Raw genomic sequence first — 20749 nt, 5'->3', positions numbered from 1 at the left:
GAGATTGGGATATTCTGTGTCAGATGGGAAACATCATCAATCGACGTGTGGTCGGTTACTGCTTCCTGCACAATTTTTACACGTCACAACTTTCCAGCTGCTTCATTTAACTCTCAGCTCACGCCTACTGAAAACGACTCCTCGTTATCCTTTCAACAAGTTCCTTAATATGCACAAATGGAGATGTTTTTCCAAAAAGTCAGGTGGTGGGTTTTATGTGACATCCAGAAACTGAAGCCGTTTTGTTTTCACTCAAGATATTTGGATAATCAATGTGAACCGTTTCTTCATTTGATAGCTAACTTGCCTGCGCTGAGGACAGGGATGGTGCCAAACTAAAATTAGCCTCCTGTCCCCCGGTACCTCCACCTTGGAGCAAAGCTGCACAATACACAGAGGACCTGAGCAGCGTCACGCGCTTTTAATCGAGCCCTGACCAAATCTGATAAAAGCAACGGACAAAGGGGTCTTTTCATCACGGCCGATAAAGTGACTTTTCATCTGAGGGCCTTGTGTATGATATTAAATGTCTGACAGAAGCGCTGAACATCTGACATCCTGCACAAGCAGAAAAGCAAAACATGCTCACGTGCTGCACGCTCACAAAGACGCGGAAACATTTTCGCTCATCGCTCATCAAGCCCACATTTCTGAGCTATGCTCAAAGGAAAAAATAAAACGGGCCGTATCAAGTCAGCGGGTCTGGAAGTGAGTACAACTAATTCACAGAGGACCATTTCTAGTTTGGCTCAGTCAAACATTATCATCACTTCATCAGTATTCTCTCTCTAAAACTCAAGAGAGGCTGTTAACGCAAAAACAACAAAACAGTCTACATGAAGGGAAGGGAATGTGTAGTGTAATGTCAGCAAACACATGGAGCTGCTCCACTGATCATGAACATGCATTTTGTCTAATAACAGGAAACGTGTCACGAGTCCATTCAGCCAAACACTCTTTACTTTTTATAAGAGCTTTTCCATTCACCTGCTTTTATGCATCTTTTCGATTTGTGCAGTAAAACACCTCTTGCTGAGGCAGAAAAGTTGATGTATCAGTCAAAGAAAACTGCACTACAACCTCGAACTCATTAAGCTTGTATGTGAGATTTAATCAGTTGGACTCGAAATTGCACAGACTAATAAAAAGTTCATGTAATGTCCAACTGTGTGAACAGAGCAGCTCATTGTCTGGGGAATTCACAGTGAGTAGGCGAGTCGATGATGTTTCTGTTATGCGACTAGCACAAAGTCGGAAAAGTGCACGACTGGAGGGTGAAGGCGAAGGCTCGTGAAGATGGCAATGGAAACATTTGGCTCAGACCATTACTGATTCAAAAACTAAGGAGACCACAGATATTAAGGACAGTTTCAATCGATTTCAAACATTATACAGTAATCCTCTGAACGATTCAGCTATCGTTTGAAGTTTTCACAGTGGCGACTCTTCATACACAAGATCTCACTCAATGTGATCAAACATAGAGTATAAAATGAATGGTCCTGATCGTGTCCGAACGCAAACAGCGTGGAGGCAACTCAACATCCCGAAAGCTAGCAAGCTAGATGGCTATCTAGTGTCTATTGTTTTTTTTCATTGCCCCTTGCAGATAAATAAAGTGCTTTGATTGATAATCTCTGGATACGGGAGCCCACGAAGGATAGGTGCGGTGTGTCTTTCTAGAACAGACAAGAGAAGGCTGGATTTGTCAGCCACATTTGGAGGAGCCTTCGAATTGGGACAGGCCTCGTTGCGACACTGTAATCGACCTTCATGCAGTTCCCTGAATTTCGACACAGCTCAAGTGAAGGAACTTCTGTGAGCAAAGACTCGTATGAATTCAAGGAACAGCATTAAACTGTGATTTTCACAGGATACTTTTCACGTCACATCCTCACCTAAACCAGAGTATTCCCAGTAGGTGAGAATGTATCTGACACACTGAGACAATCTCCGGTTTTGTGCTACATGTGTAAAACAAAGTTATCCAGTGTTGCCCTTTCACTCAACTTAATGTCACAACTTTCACACAGCTCATAGAGCGAGGCTAGCTGTTTCCTCCTGGCTCCATTCTTTGTGCTAAGCAGGCTGGATACTGTAGATATTATTATGGATGAACATGCGTGCAATATAAAAATGCAGTATAAGCATAAGTGTATTTTTTTTTATGTCAAACTTTTGGCAGGTTTTATCTCCTTAACTCAAAATACAAAATACTGTACCTTCTGTGTTTCCCTGGAAAACCAAAACCAAGCTTTAGTGGAGCCATGGTGATACAGAGAGAGAGAGTTTCAGTGTTAAACTGCAACTGAGCAACTTTGTATGTTATATCACTTGATGTGTCAGAGACAGATAAAAATGTTCTTTTCATGAACTCCCGTTTCTCACAGTAAAGTGAAACGAGGGAGTTGTGGAGTCGGACCACTGTGGACTGGAGGAGAGATTACAGCAGCAGTGATGCTGAATCCTCGTGGTCATCTGATGCTCCCACTTCAGTTGGGAAATCGTTTTTCCAACTTCAGTGTGTCACAATGTGGAAACAACGTGGGCACAAAGGTGATGTTCTGTGTTTTATAGCTCTGGGTGTTCGAAACCACACATTGATGGTGACTTACAGGATTTGGTGTTATTACTTATAAATATGTTTTCTAACTAATGTAGGTCACTGTGCTTTGGCCACAACTAATGGTTACTACCTAATATGCTTTTATCCACCATGTTTCTGTATGTACAGTATGATGCCACGTTGTACTGAAAGATTCTTACTCTCAAAGTTGTGTGTTCCCATTTGGAAACCATTTTTTAAAATGATTATTTTCCCTGTTCTTTTGCTCATTTCAGCAGATGTTTCTTTATATACGTATATATATATATTTTTTTTACTTGGCTACACTAAGTGAGTAGTTTTTTTTTTTTAATCATTTTATGTATAATATGAATATGAATTGCTTAATTTTCACTATATAGAAAAGTAGTTCATTGTTATTAACATTCATTCATTCATTCATTCATTCATTCATGTGACAGTGAAGAGTGAAAATTTCCCAAAGTCAATCATGTATCATATATGCATGCCTCACTAATTAGGAAGGGTATTGGATATTAGTGTAATTAAATAGTAGTATTAATATATTGATATGGTTCAACAACATGTCATCATACCTGCAGAGGTCATAACCCCGCCCCACGATCCCTTCCAGGTCAAGAGGTCATGAAATGTAGCCTACATACAACAGGCTGCAGAGCCTGCATGACGCCTGTTTACTGGATTTGCAAACACTTAAACACTGCAGTGGTGCTAATTTCAGTAACATTGCACCATGAGGCATTTCACAAGAAACTGTTTTGAGTTTCTCTGCTATTTACTAGCATGCAAAGCCAAAAAAAAAAAAAAAAAAAACCCTCCTCCTGAAGGAACTCCCCAAACCAGGCAGACACTCCCACAACAACCAAGACTACGGAGGTTCTGCGTGTGTCTACCCGAGCAAGACCGAGCCCAGAGGAGACACCGCCGGGTTCATGCCTACACACGGTAACCGTTAACAGGCTGCAGTAAAAAAAAAAAAAAAAAAAACAGAAACAAAAAAACAACTCATACAAATAAATGAAATCCACACCACGTGGGAGTGGGAGAACTTACTGCGTGCACTCCTGAGACGAGGATGGCAACGGAGAGGCACAGCAGCAGCAGCCTGCAGACAATGACAGTGACAGGGTTATTATTGATCCTGATCACATTGATAAATCGTGTGCAGTGGTGACGAGTCAACGAGTGGCTTTACCTCAGGTTCTTCAGTCCTCTGTTGTGTCGCTCTTGCATGGTCCCACTCGTGTGCACCACGAACTTATGTCCCCTGCCGCTGTTTGACTTGCAGAGACAACTTCTACAGCATGACTGCCCCGGCCTGAGACACACAATCAACCCCCAGTGTTAAAAAATAATTGATCTCTGATCAGTCTATGTATTTGATCAGCATTATTAAAGTCTATGGACCACTATTCTATTCTACTTTAACCTTCTGCTGTAGAGAAGCTACTTAACGTGCTTACAGAAAACCTGTGCGATAATACATATTCACTCATCTAGTTCATATAATTCATTTGGTATCTTTATAATAAAATGCATTACTTACAGTCACCCCAAGCTCGCGCGCCGATGGTCAGCTCGAGGAAACAAGGAATCACGCGCGCAGGGGGAGATGCACCGGGTTCCGGACCGAAAAGTTTCAGGTGACCGGTGAACAGCAGGCACCAAAACCCCCTCAGATATTGTCACAAAAACAGGCAAAGTGGCGCCGAGTAGTCCCGCTCCTTACCGAGAAAAGTCAAAGTGTTTGTAACAGAAGGGTTGAGTTCCTTTGCAAATGCATGGGCGAGGGTGGTCGTTTTTGGGAGGAGGAGGGGGGTGTGGTGCAGAAGAAACAAACCAAGTTGCAATGATCAGACCCTCACATCGCTTCGGACAAAAGATGCAGCCAAACGTGCTGCCCGTGCTCCGCCGATAGAGCCGCGAGTTTTACCTGAAGACTAGAGCACCAGAAGCGGACAACAGGTGGTTGTTCGAGGCCACTCCGCACCGTCGTAGCGCAACTCTGCTTCCACCGCGCACCGTCAACATGCTGTTACCGTCCGGCGCCCTGCTGCTGCTGCTGCTGGCGGCTCTCTCCTCCACTGTAGACCTGACAGGGGCTGAGGTGAGTGGATCTGCAACGCGTTTGCTTGTGTATTGATATTTATTTACCTGTGCGAAAAGCAATATTAAGTGTTATCTGATTATGATCATGTGAGCATCTTCAAAACTGAGCGCGAATGAGGAATCTTTTAGACTTTCTATAAATTTAAATATTGCTATAAAGTCATGCACATGTCTCTGTGCATCCACCTCTGCCTTATCTCTGATATATTCTGTCTGATTGCACAGTTTGGGTTTTCTATAAACTTGCTGTGAGTGCTTTAGTTGTGTGAAAAGACCAACAAGCATGTGTTTGTGCATAATAGAGAGACAGGATCTTTGTTTCAAATGTTATTACTTTTTGAATGGGTGGTTGGTGATATATTTTTTTAATTTTCTTAATTTGTGTAGCCTAATTCTTGTCTTTTTTAGTTTAGTTAGTTTAGTCTGTGTCATGCTCCTCTAAACACTTAGAGTTGGGTCTTATCCCAGTCCAGCCTCCTCCAGTTCTGCTGGAGAGGAGCAGAGACAGAGAGAGGGAGGAGGGAGAGGGTGGGGCAGAGTGTCTACAGTAGCTGAACTTTGTGTGTGTGTATGTGTGTGTGAGAGAGAATGTAGACTGCAGTATTGCGAAAAAAGACATAACTGTGTGATACCATAATATGATACAATAGAGTGTTTACTTGATATAACATGATTTGACTTTTACCAGAAAGATGTTGAAACTTTTCCACTTCTGATTGTTAATCTGAGGGAAGTGTCTTTTCTCACTCTCTGACTGTGATCTCACTATCTGTCAACCAGCATCATCTTTGTCATCAGAGAGAATGAAGAGTAGCCATCATAGTGTGGAAGTAAAATCAAAGAAACACTGATAAACTACATTATGAATTGTTAATAATCATAATTTATCTAAAGTTAGAGCTGTGCCCTGTTGAGTCCTCAAGTAGTTCCAGCTGCTCACATCAGGATATCTGATATCTGCTGAGTCCCACAGCAACATTTTAATCTGAAAATCTCTCTCTGGAGCTCACTATAATATTATTCATACATTTAGTGATCTGTCTGGACTGAATAGATGATAGTGATACCAGAAACACTGAAGATTAAAATGGTATTGACACAGTCTGTATTTAATAAGTGCAGGTGGATACTGAGCTGCCATGCTGGATCAGTGCCTCCTGCTCATATTGGTGGTCACTGTTTATTCAGATTTTATTGGGAACACTTGGTTTGGAAGGATAACTTTCAAAAAAGTCAGACTCAGTTTTTGCACTGTGCAACTTAGATCATCCATGAATACAGTAGGTTTAATGGGAAGTGGAGAAGAAAAACGTGTTGGCTTTGCTTTCATTCTCACACAATAACTGAAACACCTTGTAGATTCATTTATGTTGTTGAACTTTTTGTTGAACTGGTCAGTTATTCTTCTGAAAAGCTTGTCGTTAGATGTGGTGCTTTATTTCAAAGCGCGGGTGGAGTTTCCCAACGGAAACATCTTTCACACTAGAGTAGCGGAAATCCAGGTGAGTGGGAGCAAACGTTGGTGTGCAGTGTTAACACGAGAAAGAACAGGCCGTGAATCATTTAGTATATTACAGTAGTATAGCATATTGCACAACGCAGCGACATGTCGCAAGAAACTCTGGCAGCTTGGTGGAGAGTTTCTTCATCCTCCATCACTGTTTTTGGATATTTTTTCAGCTGTGATGGATTTATAGTTGCGAAATGTCTCCATAAAGTAGCAACAAGATGAAAAACACAGTATGGGAGAAAGAATTCACTACATTGGTTGCAAATGTCAACCGAGGAATGTTAAAATACAGTATGTCACAGCAAACTCAATAGAGTGGCTTTGACTTTCCTAGAATAGAAGTGTGTGATGCTATGGTCCAATAAATCAGATTAAACAAGGCACCAGAAGAAACATATCCACTGCCAGCAAGATTTAGAAACATTATAATGAGGCAGATACTGTACAGGACATCTGGAGAGGAGAGGAGAGGAGAGGAGAGGAGAGGAGAGGAGAGGAGAGGAGAGGAGAGGAGAGGAGAGGAGAGGAGAGGAGAGGAGAGGAGAAGAAGGTGTACTATATCCGGCTGAACATCTCTTCAATGATCAGATTACACCAACGAAAGTGGAGTAATTCATCTTCTGTATTCTTTTTTTCTTTTCGGTGGGAGTTGCATATTTTCCCATCCACCCCTGGGAGGTTCAGAACAGGAAGTTTGTGACCCTGTCTGGGGGCTTTTATCCATCCAAAGCTACACTATGGACAGAAAGTGGCTTTTTTTTCTCTTATCAGCTACATCTAGAGCAGTGACACAGATACTGGAGCCTGAAACGCAGTCATCTTTATTGTTTAACTTAATATCCTCTTTCTTCATCTTGAATAAATTTGAATCTGATAAAAGAAACGAATGTCTGGCTCATTTCCTCAAGGCATGTCAGTGTGTTCACCTCCTCCACACTCAGAGATGAGACTGAGGATCAGAGCCCTCCTGTTTGGGCTCCCGCACAATCAGTGGAGCCTCACTAAGGCCAAGAGTCAATATACAGTAATATAAACAGCTCACGGTCAATCACTAATGCATGCAAACACTTACAAATGTGATAACCCAAAGCGTGGAACGGGCCAGGCTGACTTCAGAAAGGCGATAATAAAAAGATAATATATGACTGCCTTTATTCTCTCTATTTAAGGATGGAGCAACAAGCTAATATTTAGATCTTTTGCAGACCTTTGCTCCCAATTTTCTTCACTCCATCATTGGATCCTGAGTGAATTTCTGCACTGTTTATGCAATATCAACAGAGTAGAGTTTCTCTCCCTTGGCAGTCATTTAATCTGGTCAGAATGAGTCATTATTCCTAGAGAAGTGAGGAGGAGGAGGAGGAGGAGGAGGAGGAGGAGGAGGAGGAGGAGGAGGAGGAGGAAGAAGGGCAGATTAGCAGATTCCAGGAGTGAGTTTGTGTGTGGGATGTTGGATGGAGGGATTGGGAACAGCAGTTGTTGGTGGGAAAGAAGAACTTTTCTCTGCTGCCAGGTTTTCCCCCCGCTGAACGGCCTGACCACGCTGTTCCATGCAGGACGGGATCGGGATGAACCCCAGGGACGATGAGCACGACTCAGATGTGGAGGGAAGCAGCGCTGAGAGCTGTTAATCCCCCACACACCCTGAGGAATGCCAGTGTATTGTCGCTTGAAAGCTGAGAATCGTGATCAGGGCTTGATCTGTCTGTCCGGAGCGCAGACAAGGCTCCTTGTTTGGTCTAGGCCTGATCCTGGTAGACCAAGCCCCCCCCCCCCCCCCCCCCCCCCCCACAGAGAGACAACAGCTGACTCTGTCACTGCGACCGGCCACCAACCAAGCGATGCACCCTGGGAAGACACAGCCCGCCTGACCCCTCTCTGCCTAGAGTTGTAAAAATGCCTACATTTGGAAGAGTCGGATTGAGTTCGTGTCCGTGTATTTTCACAGGCGTCTCTGGGTGGCAACGATAATGCTCCTCTGACCTTGACACTCAAGTAGTGTGGCAGGTATGCCCCACTTTTTGTGTGTGTGTGTTTCTCTGTGTGTGTTCCCTGTCTGTGCCAAGCAAGGCGAGGATTTAATAGTGCTTAAACATGGTAAAGCCCCTTTCAGTTCCCTGTGGTCCAAGCATCACTGAGAAGGCATTTCATTCAGATTTACCACAGCTGCATTTCACATTTCACAAAAAAAAAAAAACACTTCTTTTGTCTCACAATGAAATGTTCACTTTAACTGCTCTGAGATCAGCCTTAAAAGCTCTCGAGATCGGTTACGTCCCCGCGGCGCATTGTTATGGTGAAAGTGCAATTAAGCCGTTTAACTGTGAAATTGGTGAGTCATAAATGTCATTTGTGGTTTGGACAGAGATGGTGTAACACGATATGGTATACGTTTGTCTGACAAGGAGGTGGGAGGGGTGAGAGTCAGAGAGGGGGAGGCTGTTGGAGGAAGGAGAGAAGGAGGTGGTGATGAGGTTACGAGCCCCTGGAGGAATGCATGTTGTTGGAGCCAGAGATGATACCCCGTGGCAAATCTGTTAGTCTCACGTCTCTGGTCCCTTCACCTGAACCTCCACCACACTGTCCAACTGATGGAGGACAATCAAGAACGTGATCGCAGTCTTATTAGATTTACGACTTTCTGCTTTGAGTGTGTTGAGCAACAAGAGGTGAAGAGTGAAGATCTGGCTCTCGTCTGCTTCAGCTGTTCTCTGTGTCGGTCTTTGGCCTGAGAAGCTCTGGGCTCCTTGTCCTGCTTCGCTCACAAAGAACAGGTGCAGCACCGAAGAGCAGTGTTTAGTCAAGGTTTCCATAGAAAGCAAATGTTTTGTTACTTTATTGCGACACTATTATTATACAGTCGGTCTGTGGTTACCGTGCGTGTCTGTGTTTGTGTTGTCTTCACAGGATGGCGCATCTCAGGGTCTGGGACCTGGGTGTGTCTGTGTACGGATGAGAGAATGTGTGTGTGTGTGTGTGTGTGTGTGTGTGTGTTCACAAGCAACAAAGCAAAAATTGCTGCATTCAATGAAGTGGAGAAGTTGAAAGTTTATGTTTCTTCATGAGAAGAAGTCACTCATTCTTGGATGATGTGACAGTTTCTAAAGCAGCAGAGTTGTAGTGGACTCATACATACAAAATCAAACATTTTAATTTTTTTCTTTGAATGACACCAGTCCCTTTAAGTTACAGTATTGCTGGTGCCCCTTTAAGTAAAACCCTCCTCATGGCATTTTTGTCTTTGTCTCAGGTATCAGCAGGTAGCTTCTCATCACCACTTTCCCCATACAGTACATAATAAAGCTATTTTTTCATGCTGGGACTGTTGCTGCTTGTACTCCATGTAGAGTGATGGTAGAAATCCTCATCTGGGGACCTGCTTTAATGTCTGACACAGAAAACCAGCCAACCTTCCCCTGTCCCTGCGTTATATCAGACGTGTGTGTGTGTGTGTGTGTGCGCAGTGATATGAAAACCCTGGAACTGGATGACTTCCTCACAGCAGTGATCACAACGCACAATGGTCATGCACTGTACTATTTTTAGCCCTGAGTGTCCTTCTTGTTCCTCTAATATAAATACAATATAAATATCAAGATGGCTCTCTTCAGATAAACACCATAGTGTCTGTCCTCTCTCCCTGCATGACAGACTTATCTTAGTCTTTATTAAAGTCTAAATAACTGGGAGAGCACTGAACAGGATCTACTGCATGTAATGCGTCAGTTATTCATGACCACCAGAAAACCTGAACGTAGCTTGCCTCACATGAAGGAAAAATAATTAAACTTTGATTATTTTAAGTTTTATTTTTGCATGTCATACTGTAAAACACACAACCCATGGTATGTGTTGGACAGAGACAGTTTGTTCTTCATCTACGTCAAATAAATAGCTGATCTTTTACACCACACAGCAGAATTGAACTTCAGCTGATCTTATGATACCTCAGGGGATCTGTTGTGTTTTGGTCATTTGAGATGTATGAAGCTCCATTTTATATAAGTATTTCAACCAAAGAGCCAAATAAATGCAGAGGCAACCTGTTCTTGGAGGACAGCTGAGAGAAAGTGAGTTCATCTGTGGAGACATGACACAGTTGGACAGGTTCATGGTGCAGGAGCAGGTGGACTCTCGTTCTTGGAGCCTCCATTGGCAGTGAGACATTGTCTTTTTTACAGCTGATCATTAAATGTTAGCCTTTTGTATAACTTTTGGTTTATTTTTCATCAAAACCACTCATAGTTTGTGTTGATAATCAGGTGACATTGCGTAAAATACCCATGAATCTGGAGACGCAGTTTCCCAGATATTTCAAACTATGACTCCTTACACGATCAAATCACAACATTGTAAAATGTCACATAAAAAAAAAAATCTGATAAGATCCAGATTCTTGCAAGAGCTGGAGGGACGTCTCCAGATTCCTGAGGTTTTGGCGCAGGGTTACGTTTATGTAGTGACGACACCAGCTGCCTCAAACCAATGGGGTTCCTTTCTTGTCTGGTCTAAGATTTCGTAAACACAGCAAGTGTCCTCAGCTGAGAAATAATATTTTAATGTTTTGAAACTATGCCCAAGAATAAAGTCCAGCAGTAGCTGTGCAATCACATGCTACTCAAGTTTTTCCTGCCTGAGGGAGCTCCACACCTACAGAGTCCTCTTTCACACACTTATCTCCCTCTTTAGAGAGTGCAAATGAGATAATTAGGAGACAGAGGAAGGGACAAGGTCAGTTTTCTGTGTCAAGTGGGTGAACTGACCAACTTCAGTGATGGCAGATTCAGCCGCGATGATGAATACAGGGGAGCTGGAAAAAGATACCACATGATTTTACAGATAAAGCAGCCACATGCTTCATATTTGTCCCATTAAAAGTTAACAGATTAATGCCCCAGCTAGGATGTGGCATATGCGGTGTGTGGAGCCTTTCAACAAGTCTGAGCATAAGATGAATGGAAACATTTCTTCTTTTCTGTCAGCTGAACATGACATTGATAGTCTGTTTTTTAACTCATGTCTGTGCCCCTGCACCTTTCACTGTAGGCCTCCCCTGCACACTCTACCTCATCCTAACTGAGCTAGAGTTACTCTGAAGTTTTACCAGACATGGCACTGGTGTGTTATTGCGCTCACTTCTACAGAGGAGGACTGATAGAAGAAGCAGATTGTGAGTCAGATCCAACTGTAATCCAGAGGACCTGAGGGTGCCTGTGTATCCATACCTACAACCTTGAACCTCCTTCCTGGAAGAACAGATGCTTTATCCATCTTCCTCTGCAATGCTCTTCTATGCTGCTGCTGGGGGTTGCTCTCTATCGACTCACTGCACAATGATAATTGTTCATTGATGTAGCTGTTTTTCTTGTGAAGAAAAAAGACTTCATCAGATAACTTTTAGTGGGAAACAACCAAAGCGAGTCGCATGGTGTGTTTCACATCAGGAGAAGAGTAGATATGCTAATCTTTCAATGCACAGCAGTCTAAGGGGTAGAATAAGACTTTTTTTTTAACTGATAGGAAAAAGGGGCTGTTGTCAGTGCTCGACATCTCTGAAGCCACAGGGCGGTGAAATGTGCAAGTTACAGTCTCTCCATATGTTCAAACTGCAGTGGTGTAATGGTTGATGTTGGAGAGGCCTGATAAGGCAACAGGAGAACAATAGAGAGAAGTTCTGTCCATTAGATAGTTACGGCCTGATAATGGGGATAAAGGGCTCCCATTATCCGCTAGTTTGTTGCAGACTTGGAAGTGAAGTGCCAGGCTAGTTGTTGTTCTGGACATTGGAATTTCCTCTTTCTCACACTTATTCTCCCTGTTGCAGCGTCGCCTCAGTAATAAAACTCACAAGTCTCAGTGGTGATGATATTAATTGCATGAGGGGATTTCCTCTTTTGAAAAAAACCAAAACACCAGTGCATGTAGAGCATGCACAAATGGAAAAGCCTTTAAAAAGTTAAAAAGGATATGTAACCGAGCTTACATGCCCAAGTACGCACACACATTTCCTGTATACATTATGCCTTCTCCCAGATGGATGTATTGTGTCAACTTGTGTAACCGCAATGGAAGCACCTGGGATGTGAGTTAGTAATTTATACACAGAAGCATTACAGATAGATTTTGTTATTCAACTGTAGTTTTTTTATCCTTTATTCTTCATGTAAGTTGTGAAAAAGCTCAGTAACACAACCGGAGAGTGACGAGCTTGTGTGAGAATATTCCAGGATGGATGGATCAGGCTGGTACTTGAGTCACTGAGGTCATTCCTTGTCTTCACGTGCTGACGTTATTCCCAGATACCAGAGCACTCGAGAGAGACGCGAGGCTGACCCAGCCTCTTCTTGTCTTTGTGAGCATAAAAGGCAAGGAAGAGGCCTTCCTCCTCGGAGAAAGAATGGCTTCCTAAATCCCACATCCTGTGGCACAGTGCAGCACATTCACAGAGGAGCTGAAGCCCTCCGAGCTCGGCAGCCGCTCGCATGACCTGAGCTGGCTCTGTCTCAGAGAAAACAAACGTCTTAACAAAGTAATTGTTGCTCTCACTTTCTCCCTCCTTCCATCTCTCTCTGACCATTTTCTCCTTCTCATATCAATGCCAGATTTGTTCACAGAGACAACGTGCAAGCACTTTTCTAGTTTATGGTCAGAACTTATTTCTTGGCCACGGGAATCCAAAACTGACGCAGCTGCAAGTGGGCAAACGAGAGAAACACGTGCAGAGGTAGAGAGCTTTCGATTTGATGTTTGTGTTTGTTGGTAGAAGGGCCTACTTGGACCGATCCTGTTCCTGTGGGATTGTTGAAGAATGTTTTTTTTTTCAATATGTGGAACAATAACTGCCCAGACCAGTGATGTGTGGGCGAGTGAACAGAGCCCTGCACACAAACCAAAAAATCCAGACTACACTACAGTTGCAAGATAGATCTCACAGCCAGATTTATGTTCCTCGATCTTGAGTTTTCCGTCAGGCAGCAGCGTCTCTATGTCTTTGAGGAATAAATAAGTGTGTTTTTCATCCTCAACACAGCTACAGGGTGAGACCGGAATCAAGGGTGGAGTGTGTGTATGTGTGTGTGTTTGTGCAGCGGTTAGGGCCGGAAAGTCCCCTCTAAGACCAAGAGATTAGCAGGAGTCTGGCTTAATTTGTTAACAAGATAACATTTCATCCACATGCACACACACATACACACACACACCAACTTCAGCGTTAAGGAAGACCAGAGTTATCAAGATGACCCTTACTTACTGAAAGCTCTGTTTGAACGTCTAAATCCCCTCTAATGGCCTGGCAAGAGGTCACAGGTCAACAGGATGAGTCGGCGAGGGTCATGTGAGTGGTCAAGATGGGACGCAGGATGGACCGGCTGATTAAAGGAGGTCATAGACCTTTGTTATCTAAGGCAGGAATATTGTGTAGGATCAGTGTGAAGTGTTGAGGAGCATTGGTAATTGACGAGTGAAAGGTGGCCAATTGTGTTTCACCATTTCTGGCTTCCTTGGCTTCAGTCTGATCTATTAAAAAGGATCGCAGTTGTCACAGCTAAAGTTCTCAGTGAGGAACAAGCAGAGAGCAGCAACTTATCCCACTAGCACTTCTACATCAGCCTGTTTCGTGGTTACAGTACAAGCGCACACAAACACACACAAAGACAGAGTTCACTGCTGTACGCTGTGCCAACCAAGCAGGGCCTGAGAAATTGTTTAAAACAATTTTCCCATTTGCTGAGTTAATTTTTTCACGTGAGAGTTCCCGGGTAGACTGTTAACATAGCTGCTCTGCACAGTGTTCCTGCCTCATGTCGCATGTCCGCTATGTTCAGCTCACAGACAGCCACGCTCGTTTTCTCATGGTGGGGCCATGTTGGTGTTTGTTGAGATGCTCAGGTTAAGCACAGACCTGTTGTGGCCTTGATAAGCAGTTTTTATGCTTGTTTTTGAGGTGCAGTTTTCTTAACTTTGGGATGCCATCATTCACAGTTGGTTTCCTGGCCCCAAATTTGATGACAGGAAACATTAACCTGGTCACGCTTGGTCATGCATGAGCAGACCAGCAACTTTATACATTAACTGTGTGTGGGTGTGCAGAGATACTTAAGTTAATACTTTTGCTCATTCATTTCATGTATTTTCTTACAATTTAAGGAAAAATAAATGGGATTCGACCTCATGGATTTAGGGTTTATGATTTCAAGGAATGCCTTGTTGTTAATTTCTATGTTCGTATCTGCTGTGTGTTTGTGTGTGTGTGTATATCTGCACATGTTCATCCATATGTGTTTTTCTTCAGGCATAATTTGGGCCTCTTTGTGTGTTTGTGTGTGTATTTGTGTGAGAACAACTCTCTGCAGATGCATCTGCTTTCGATTATAGAAGCCCTGAGTGTATTTCTGTGGTGTAGATGAATACCTGCTGCCTGCAGCCAGAACAGGACATGTTTTACATCAAGTTGGTCTCAGCAAATAAGCACTACAGGAGTCCCTAAATAAAGGAAACAGAAAGCACAACCCTGCTTTATTGCAAAGTGCTCACATATATAATATTGGCCTCTGAATTTGGCCTTGGATTCCTCTAGAGAAGTGATGTGATACTACTGTGTGTCTGTTACTTGTAATGCTCAATGAGATGACCTTTAAGGCCTTTTGCGCAGTGAAGTGGGCATTTGTCAAACGGATAGTTCCATAATGTGGGAAATATGCATATTTGATTTCTTGCCCAGACTTTAATGGGAAGATTGTGACCAATCCCATATTTATGCATCATGAAGCTACAGCTAGCAGGTGGCTAATTTCAGTCTTTTTAGATAATAGCTTATTATTTAACAGCACAGTGCATGCCTTAAGATATTAGTGCTACTATTCAGTTGTGATGACTTGTGTAATGTGACAAAAAAGCCACTACAGTTGCTTTTTACGATCCATTATGGTTTGATTAATGCTGAATTCCCCTAATAATCCAATCAAATGCGTAATTCTGCCTTCAAACATGAATTTTATGCACTGAGAAGAAGAGAATATGAAATATGTGTTGAGAATCTGGTTCACAGGAGCAGTTAATATGAAAAATTGGTTTGGCTGTTCGTGATATCTAATGCGACAATAAAACATGCTGTTTCACATGGTACCGTTCCAGTCAGGGCACGTGCAGCTGAACCTCACACAGACACGCTTGTTTACAGAGCAAGTTGCACCAGGAGCCTTGTCTTCCAAGTAAGGCAGTCAGACAGAAAATATTCCCCTCCTCCACTTCTGTTCTCCCATCTCAGCCTCCCAGCCGTCCCAGGCCAGGAATGTCAGAGCGGCACAGGTCAACCCAGCAGAGACTGCAAAACCGTGTCTGTCCTCCTCCAAATGTTTTATATTTGTACTAATTACTTATTTCTCTCTCAAGTTTTAATTGTGTCTAGCCGTTGTGGGAACAGCATAGTTGTGGTCGGTGGCACCTGTGATCTTTCAGACTGTGAATAAAAACCACCAATAAATAACAAAAGCCACAGAAAAGCTGGGAATGAGTCAACGGCGGCGAGACACTGATCTCATGCAGTTTTTGTGACGTCAGAATCCGCTGAGTACTAGCAGCAGTATGACTTGTGTAGGTGTGTGTTTTCAAGTTTGTGTACACCCCGTCTCTGCTTTGTCTATTCCCTGGGCCTTGTGATCACAGTGTGCTTCATAACTGTCTCATTTAACGACACTTAATGAGCCCTGCTGCCAAAGTGAGATCGCTCTGACGTTTAATGGAGTAAAACTATCCTGATTGTCTCCATCTGGAGGCTGTGATCCACGAGCAGTCTTTATGAGTCTTTATGGAGTGACTTACACAGGTTAAACATCTATGCCACTGTAGCAAATTGACTGTAACAGAGCAGGATCCTGTTTGATGGCGCGTAATGTTGCTGCTATAAATGGCCTTGAAACATTTGTTATCTGTGTAGGAAATGAGTCTGACTTTAAAGAGGCACAGGAGCATGTACGCCTCCCTTCAACACACTGAGAGAAAACAACGAGCTGTGTAATGCCACCGGTTATTTCAAAGGGACCTGCTCAGTCTGCAGAAGAACCCAAATGTTTATGTCGAAGGCCACGGTTATAATGGGTGTAGCAATGTTACACAATATTTACTGTTGGGGCGAAAAGCCAAAATCTCATCGGATGTCATTAAGAGCAATTAAATCATCCAACTTCAAGTCAAACCAAACAGCCGACCGCCCAAAACAGAACCAAATGTAAACGCAATACAAAGTGATGCAAAAATACGGCCAACTTGTGTACTTCCTTTCACTCGGAGAAGCTGGTGTTTGTGTATAAATGGGAGAGAAAAAGTGGCAGTTTTCAGGTTAGTGCACTACACCAAGACAAAACAACTCACAGGGATCGTGCGCTTTTAAGCCCCAGACATAGTTGGGATGTTTCTTGTACAAATCGATGTATGAAATCTAGCATTACCATTAAGGCGCTCTTTAGACATCTCTCAAATAAGATTGTTACACTGGTTTTAATGTAAACTATAAGTGGGTAAGTGTGTTCACTACGTCGTTGCTAAATTTGTCTGCAAATAACTGGAGTCAGTCACGTTTTTTGACCCTGAAACCAAAACAATGAGCTCAAAGAGGCTAAAACAGTAGAGTTGATTTAAAATGCTGAGTTGGGTTATAATCCCCTATTAGTTTCTCATCAGGAAAAATCCCACTCACAGATCTGAGGCCTGAGGAGTTTGTCAATCCAACTGACTACAATATAACACTCAAATGTGCATTAAGAGTCCAGCCATCAATGATCCTTAAGATTCTGTGCTATTTTTCAAGAATTTGTTTGTTTTTTACAATAAAACTCTTACTGAAAAAAATGTGATTTGGTCAGCCCATTCTAGTGAAGTCCTATTGACCTGAAATTAAGAAAATCATTCCAGCAACCCCAAACTCAGTCTGGACACTTATGAACTGTATTAAGATATGATTTTTATAACATATTGGATAGTTTGACTGCTCCAAAGAGAGTAATTGAGGTGAAGATAGAGTAGTTACAGTGACTGAGGTTACAGGTGTATCAGTGAGAAGAAGGGCATACTGAGCAACACTCTACAATACAATGGCCTGTTATCTGTTTCCCCCTCTCAGTGATGTCCATATCAATGTGGAAGGATGCCCCCCTTTACTCCAGCACCAAACAGATAAACTGAGGGAGAATTCTTCAGTCAAATCATTTTCTCTGGCTGCACAGATGTTTTCAGACCACTGGGCCTGGAAAACTTGTAGTGAAGTCAACAAACAGTTCTTCCACAAACAGCACTTACCTCCCGGTAAAGAGGAGTCACAACGTTGGTACATGACTCCGGCTAAAGTTGTTCAGCTTTATGAGTCTTATTGGTTCATGTGAACAAGTTAGCTGCTGGCTATGGCCTTTATTACTCTCTCTCTCCCTGTGTGTGTATGTGTGTGTGTGTCTGTGCCTGTTTTATGTGATTATGTTTTCAGCAAATGAAATGCGGGTTTCACTGAAAGGTTCCTTGTGTGTATTTTTAGAGAGAGGAATTCATTTAATCAAATTCAAACAACCATGGATACCATAATTGCAATGCCTTGACTGGATCTAATGATATTTGTCTGATAGCCATTATGTTAGGTTATTTTAGTGTTGGGCCTTTAATGGTGTTTTATCTGACTGCATGCGTGCGTATACTGGAAATGAATATACACGTGTAAAAAATGAAGAGCGGGATATGAAATGACAAATCCTCCCACGTCGACTTCCCCAAGGGGTTTGTGAGATACTCGAGCGGTAGTCGGAGGTTATTGCAGGAATGTGCTGGGAATGTGATGTTGTTTGAAAGAAAAGCCTGTAGATGACATCGACCAGATGTTTGTGTGAGCTTCATTTTCCTATAACATGGAAGGAAAGGCCCAAGTGAAACACCTACAGCTGTTGTAAATGTACAGCAGCAGGCATGGGAACGCTTCTGCCCCTATGTGGTGATAACCGGTACTGCAGTGTTCAAAATGTGTTTCAGCAGGGAGGGATTTGTGCAAATATTGAAAATGCTTCAGAGGGGGATAAAAGAGCTGAACATTTTTAGAAGACAGTCGAGCACACTTGCCGTGTTTGTGGGTCGGCTGCAGTACATGAGGAGTTGGATGTGCCCACTTTGGCAAGAAGAACAGAGGCAGTGAGTCACACAGGCAAAGAGAGCTGAAGTGCAAACCAAGTGACCCTGTGCATGGGTTATGGGAAAACCCAAATGCCTTGACAAAAGCTCCAAATTGTGAAAACAAGCCTTTTCCCACTTTTCCTTCTATTAAAAAAAAGAAAATCCCTTACAGATTAAAAATGCCTCAAGTCTGTAACAGGATGTTTCATGAGAAAATCGAGGTCAGGAATGTAGTTTGATTCTATGTGGCCAAGATATGGTTCTGTATTGATTTGTTGTGGAAAAGTTATTTCTTCACCCTGAAGGCCTGAGCGATGCTATGCTACAGAGATTTCATCATGAACATGGCACAGGAACAGATCTCAAGCGAGCAGCAACTGCAGGAAAGACCACGCTGTCAACTCAAGGTCCATTTAGTAGCTTGTTCCGGTGCTTTCGGTTTTTATCGCACAATCTTCCACCGCAGATGTGGTTTGAACAGCTGTTATCGAGTTGTTCTTGTTCATCTGTAAATATTTATCCAACTTATCAGCTGAAGAGAGTTGATACGGATCATGATTAGTTACTAAATGGACCATGTTATTTGCTGTTTTTGTTTGCTGAACTATTCTAAATGTTGAAGCTCTGTTGAAACTTTTAAGGATGAGAAGACCTTATTAAGATGCTCAGAAAAATGATCTGCTGAGAAAGATTTTGTAATCTGATTAAAATACGCAGGGTTTGTGGGAAGTTTGTTTTCTCAAAGTATTACATTTCCTCTATTTCTGTCCCATGAAGGTGAGGTCACTGCCTACATGAGGTAGAAATTTGGGGCACATAATTAGAGATTTATAACACCTGATCCTTGCTGGCTCTTATATGTAACAGGCAGTTATTTACCTAAGTCATAATGAAGCAGCTGTTGCTACGGCTCTCATGTAGATTCAGTTATGCAACAGCTCTATACACTCAGGTTTACATTAGAAACTTTTGTGTTAACATAAGGATCTCTGGACCACCATCTCTCGCTGGCCGTGGCCTGTAATCTCCGGAGCAAGCATGACTCATCACTTCCTCTCCTCCTGAGCTCATCTCACTGCTTCACTTACGTATCTAATGATGTCAGATGTATCAAGCTAGTGTTGTTTAAACATCGGCCTTTTGGGATGAGACTTGCTGAAACCCCCAGAGCCTCTGACACATTACGCAGAGCACTGAGATATATCAGTCTACATTATGACGGCCTGTGAACGAGCCTGTTTGCACCAGCCCGTCCTCTTCTTCTTCTTTTGGTATTTTATGTGCTTTCCTGACAGTTCTGACCTCAGAAAGCAATCACAAAGGCACCGTCGTATGATCAGGCACTGTTTTGCACAGCGCCCAATAGATGTAAACACTCTGCAAGCATACGTCATATTGATTTTTCACAGTTTGGTGACGTCCAGGCCTGCCATCCAGACTTAGGAATGGCATAAACACTTGTCCAGAGACACGTGAGGCTGTCTGCCGGGAGAGGTTTACTGGCTCCAACACAGTTTCTTCAGAGCTCAGTGACTCACCAGCCACTGTATATTCACAGCAGACATTAACACTCATCACTAAGGAGCCTCCGGGATCTGCTCAAGTCTGTTTGGTCTGTGAAAGATCGTTGGTGTTTTGGCAGAGTAACAACATCTTCATTTCTTGATTTTCTCACACGTGCATTCCCTGTATTGTGCTGGTTGGAGACAGAGTTTAGAATACAACTTTGATTTAGTCTTTTTGAATTAATGTAAATGTGTAATTGTTTCTGATACAATACAATATTGTATTTTGATATTCTGGTCAATTTACCAGCAGAAATATTGTGTCTAGTACTTTTTTGGTATGCCAGCTGACCAGGTTCATTAATTGTAAAGTCTTAAATATCAAACATAGCTAAGAATTAAAATGAGCAGATAAACAAAGCATAAAACAGAAAACTATATTTGGTCAATACTTGTGTTTCAGTTTTGTGTCAACATCCAGTGACTGAATCAGGGCATCCACCCTGTCTCTTACTCTAAATGTAGCTAAGTAGCAATACGAAAATATAAAACTTGTGTAGTTCTTGATTACATTTCTTTTCATCATTGGCTCTTTTTGTGCAGCCCATCATCCACCTTTCAGCTCCACCATGTAGGCCTATAGAAATGTTATTTATGTTAGGGATGCTTCTGTGGCTTGTGGTATAGCAAGATAGCAGCTGCCCTCATCATGCTATATACCTGAGGATCTATGATAAAAAAGCTCTTAAGATTCCTCTTTCCTGCAAAGCTCAGATACCGAATCAGGCAGTCATCCACTTCAGGGCTGCAAGAGCCATTAGCGAGACGTCCTTTTTGTGCAGATGACAGTTGGCTCTTTGTACCATCGCTCCCATCTGGTGTTTGGGTTTATGA

The 20749-nt window shown here is 42.7% G+C and overlaps 2 protein-coding genes across 3 annotated transcripts in view; one reads left to right on the top strand and one right to left on the bottom strand.

Moving 5' to 3' along the window:
- col4a2 (collagen, type IV, alpha 2) overlaps positions 1-4369 on the bottom strand; it is a 60643-nt gene extending 56274 nt beyond the window's left edge. For both annotated transcript variants that reach the window (XM_083996997.1, XM_083996998.1), the window contains exons 1-3: positions 4134-4369; positions 3783-3905; positions 3641-3692 (exon numbers count right to left, since the gene is read on the bottom strand). In XM_083996997.1, coding sequence (XP_083853123.1) covers positions 3641-3692; positions 3783-3820 — 90 coding nt within the window. In that variant the 5' untranslated portion in view covers positions 3821-3905; positions 4134-4369. The remainder of the gene's footprint in view (positions 1-3640; positions 3693-3782; positions 3906-4133) is intronic.
- A 75-nt stretch (positions 4370-4444) lies between these two features.
- col4a1 (collagen, type IV, alpha 1) overlaps positions 4445-20749 on the top strand; it is a 38368-nt gene continuing 22063 nt past the window's right edge. The window contains exon 1 of the mRNA XM_083996999.1: positions 4445-4694. Within this exon, the coding sequence (XP_083853125.1) occupies positions 4617-4694 (78 nt within the window). The 5' untranslated portion in view covers positions 4445-4616. The remainder of the gene's footprint in view (positions 4695-20749) is intronic.

This window comes from Trachurus trachurus (assembly GCF_905171665.1).
Source record: "Trachurus trachurus genome assembly, chromosome: 21".
NCBI classification, from domain to species: Eukaryota; Metazoa; Chordata; class Actinopteri; order Carangiformes; family Carangidae; genus Trachurus; species Trachurus trachurus.
This window is presented reverse-complemented; position numbering and strand designations above follow the sequence as displayed.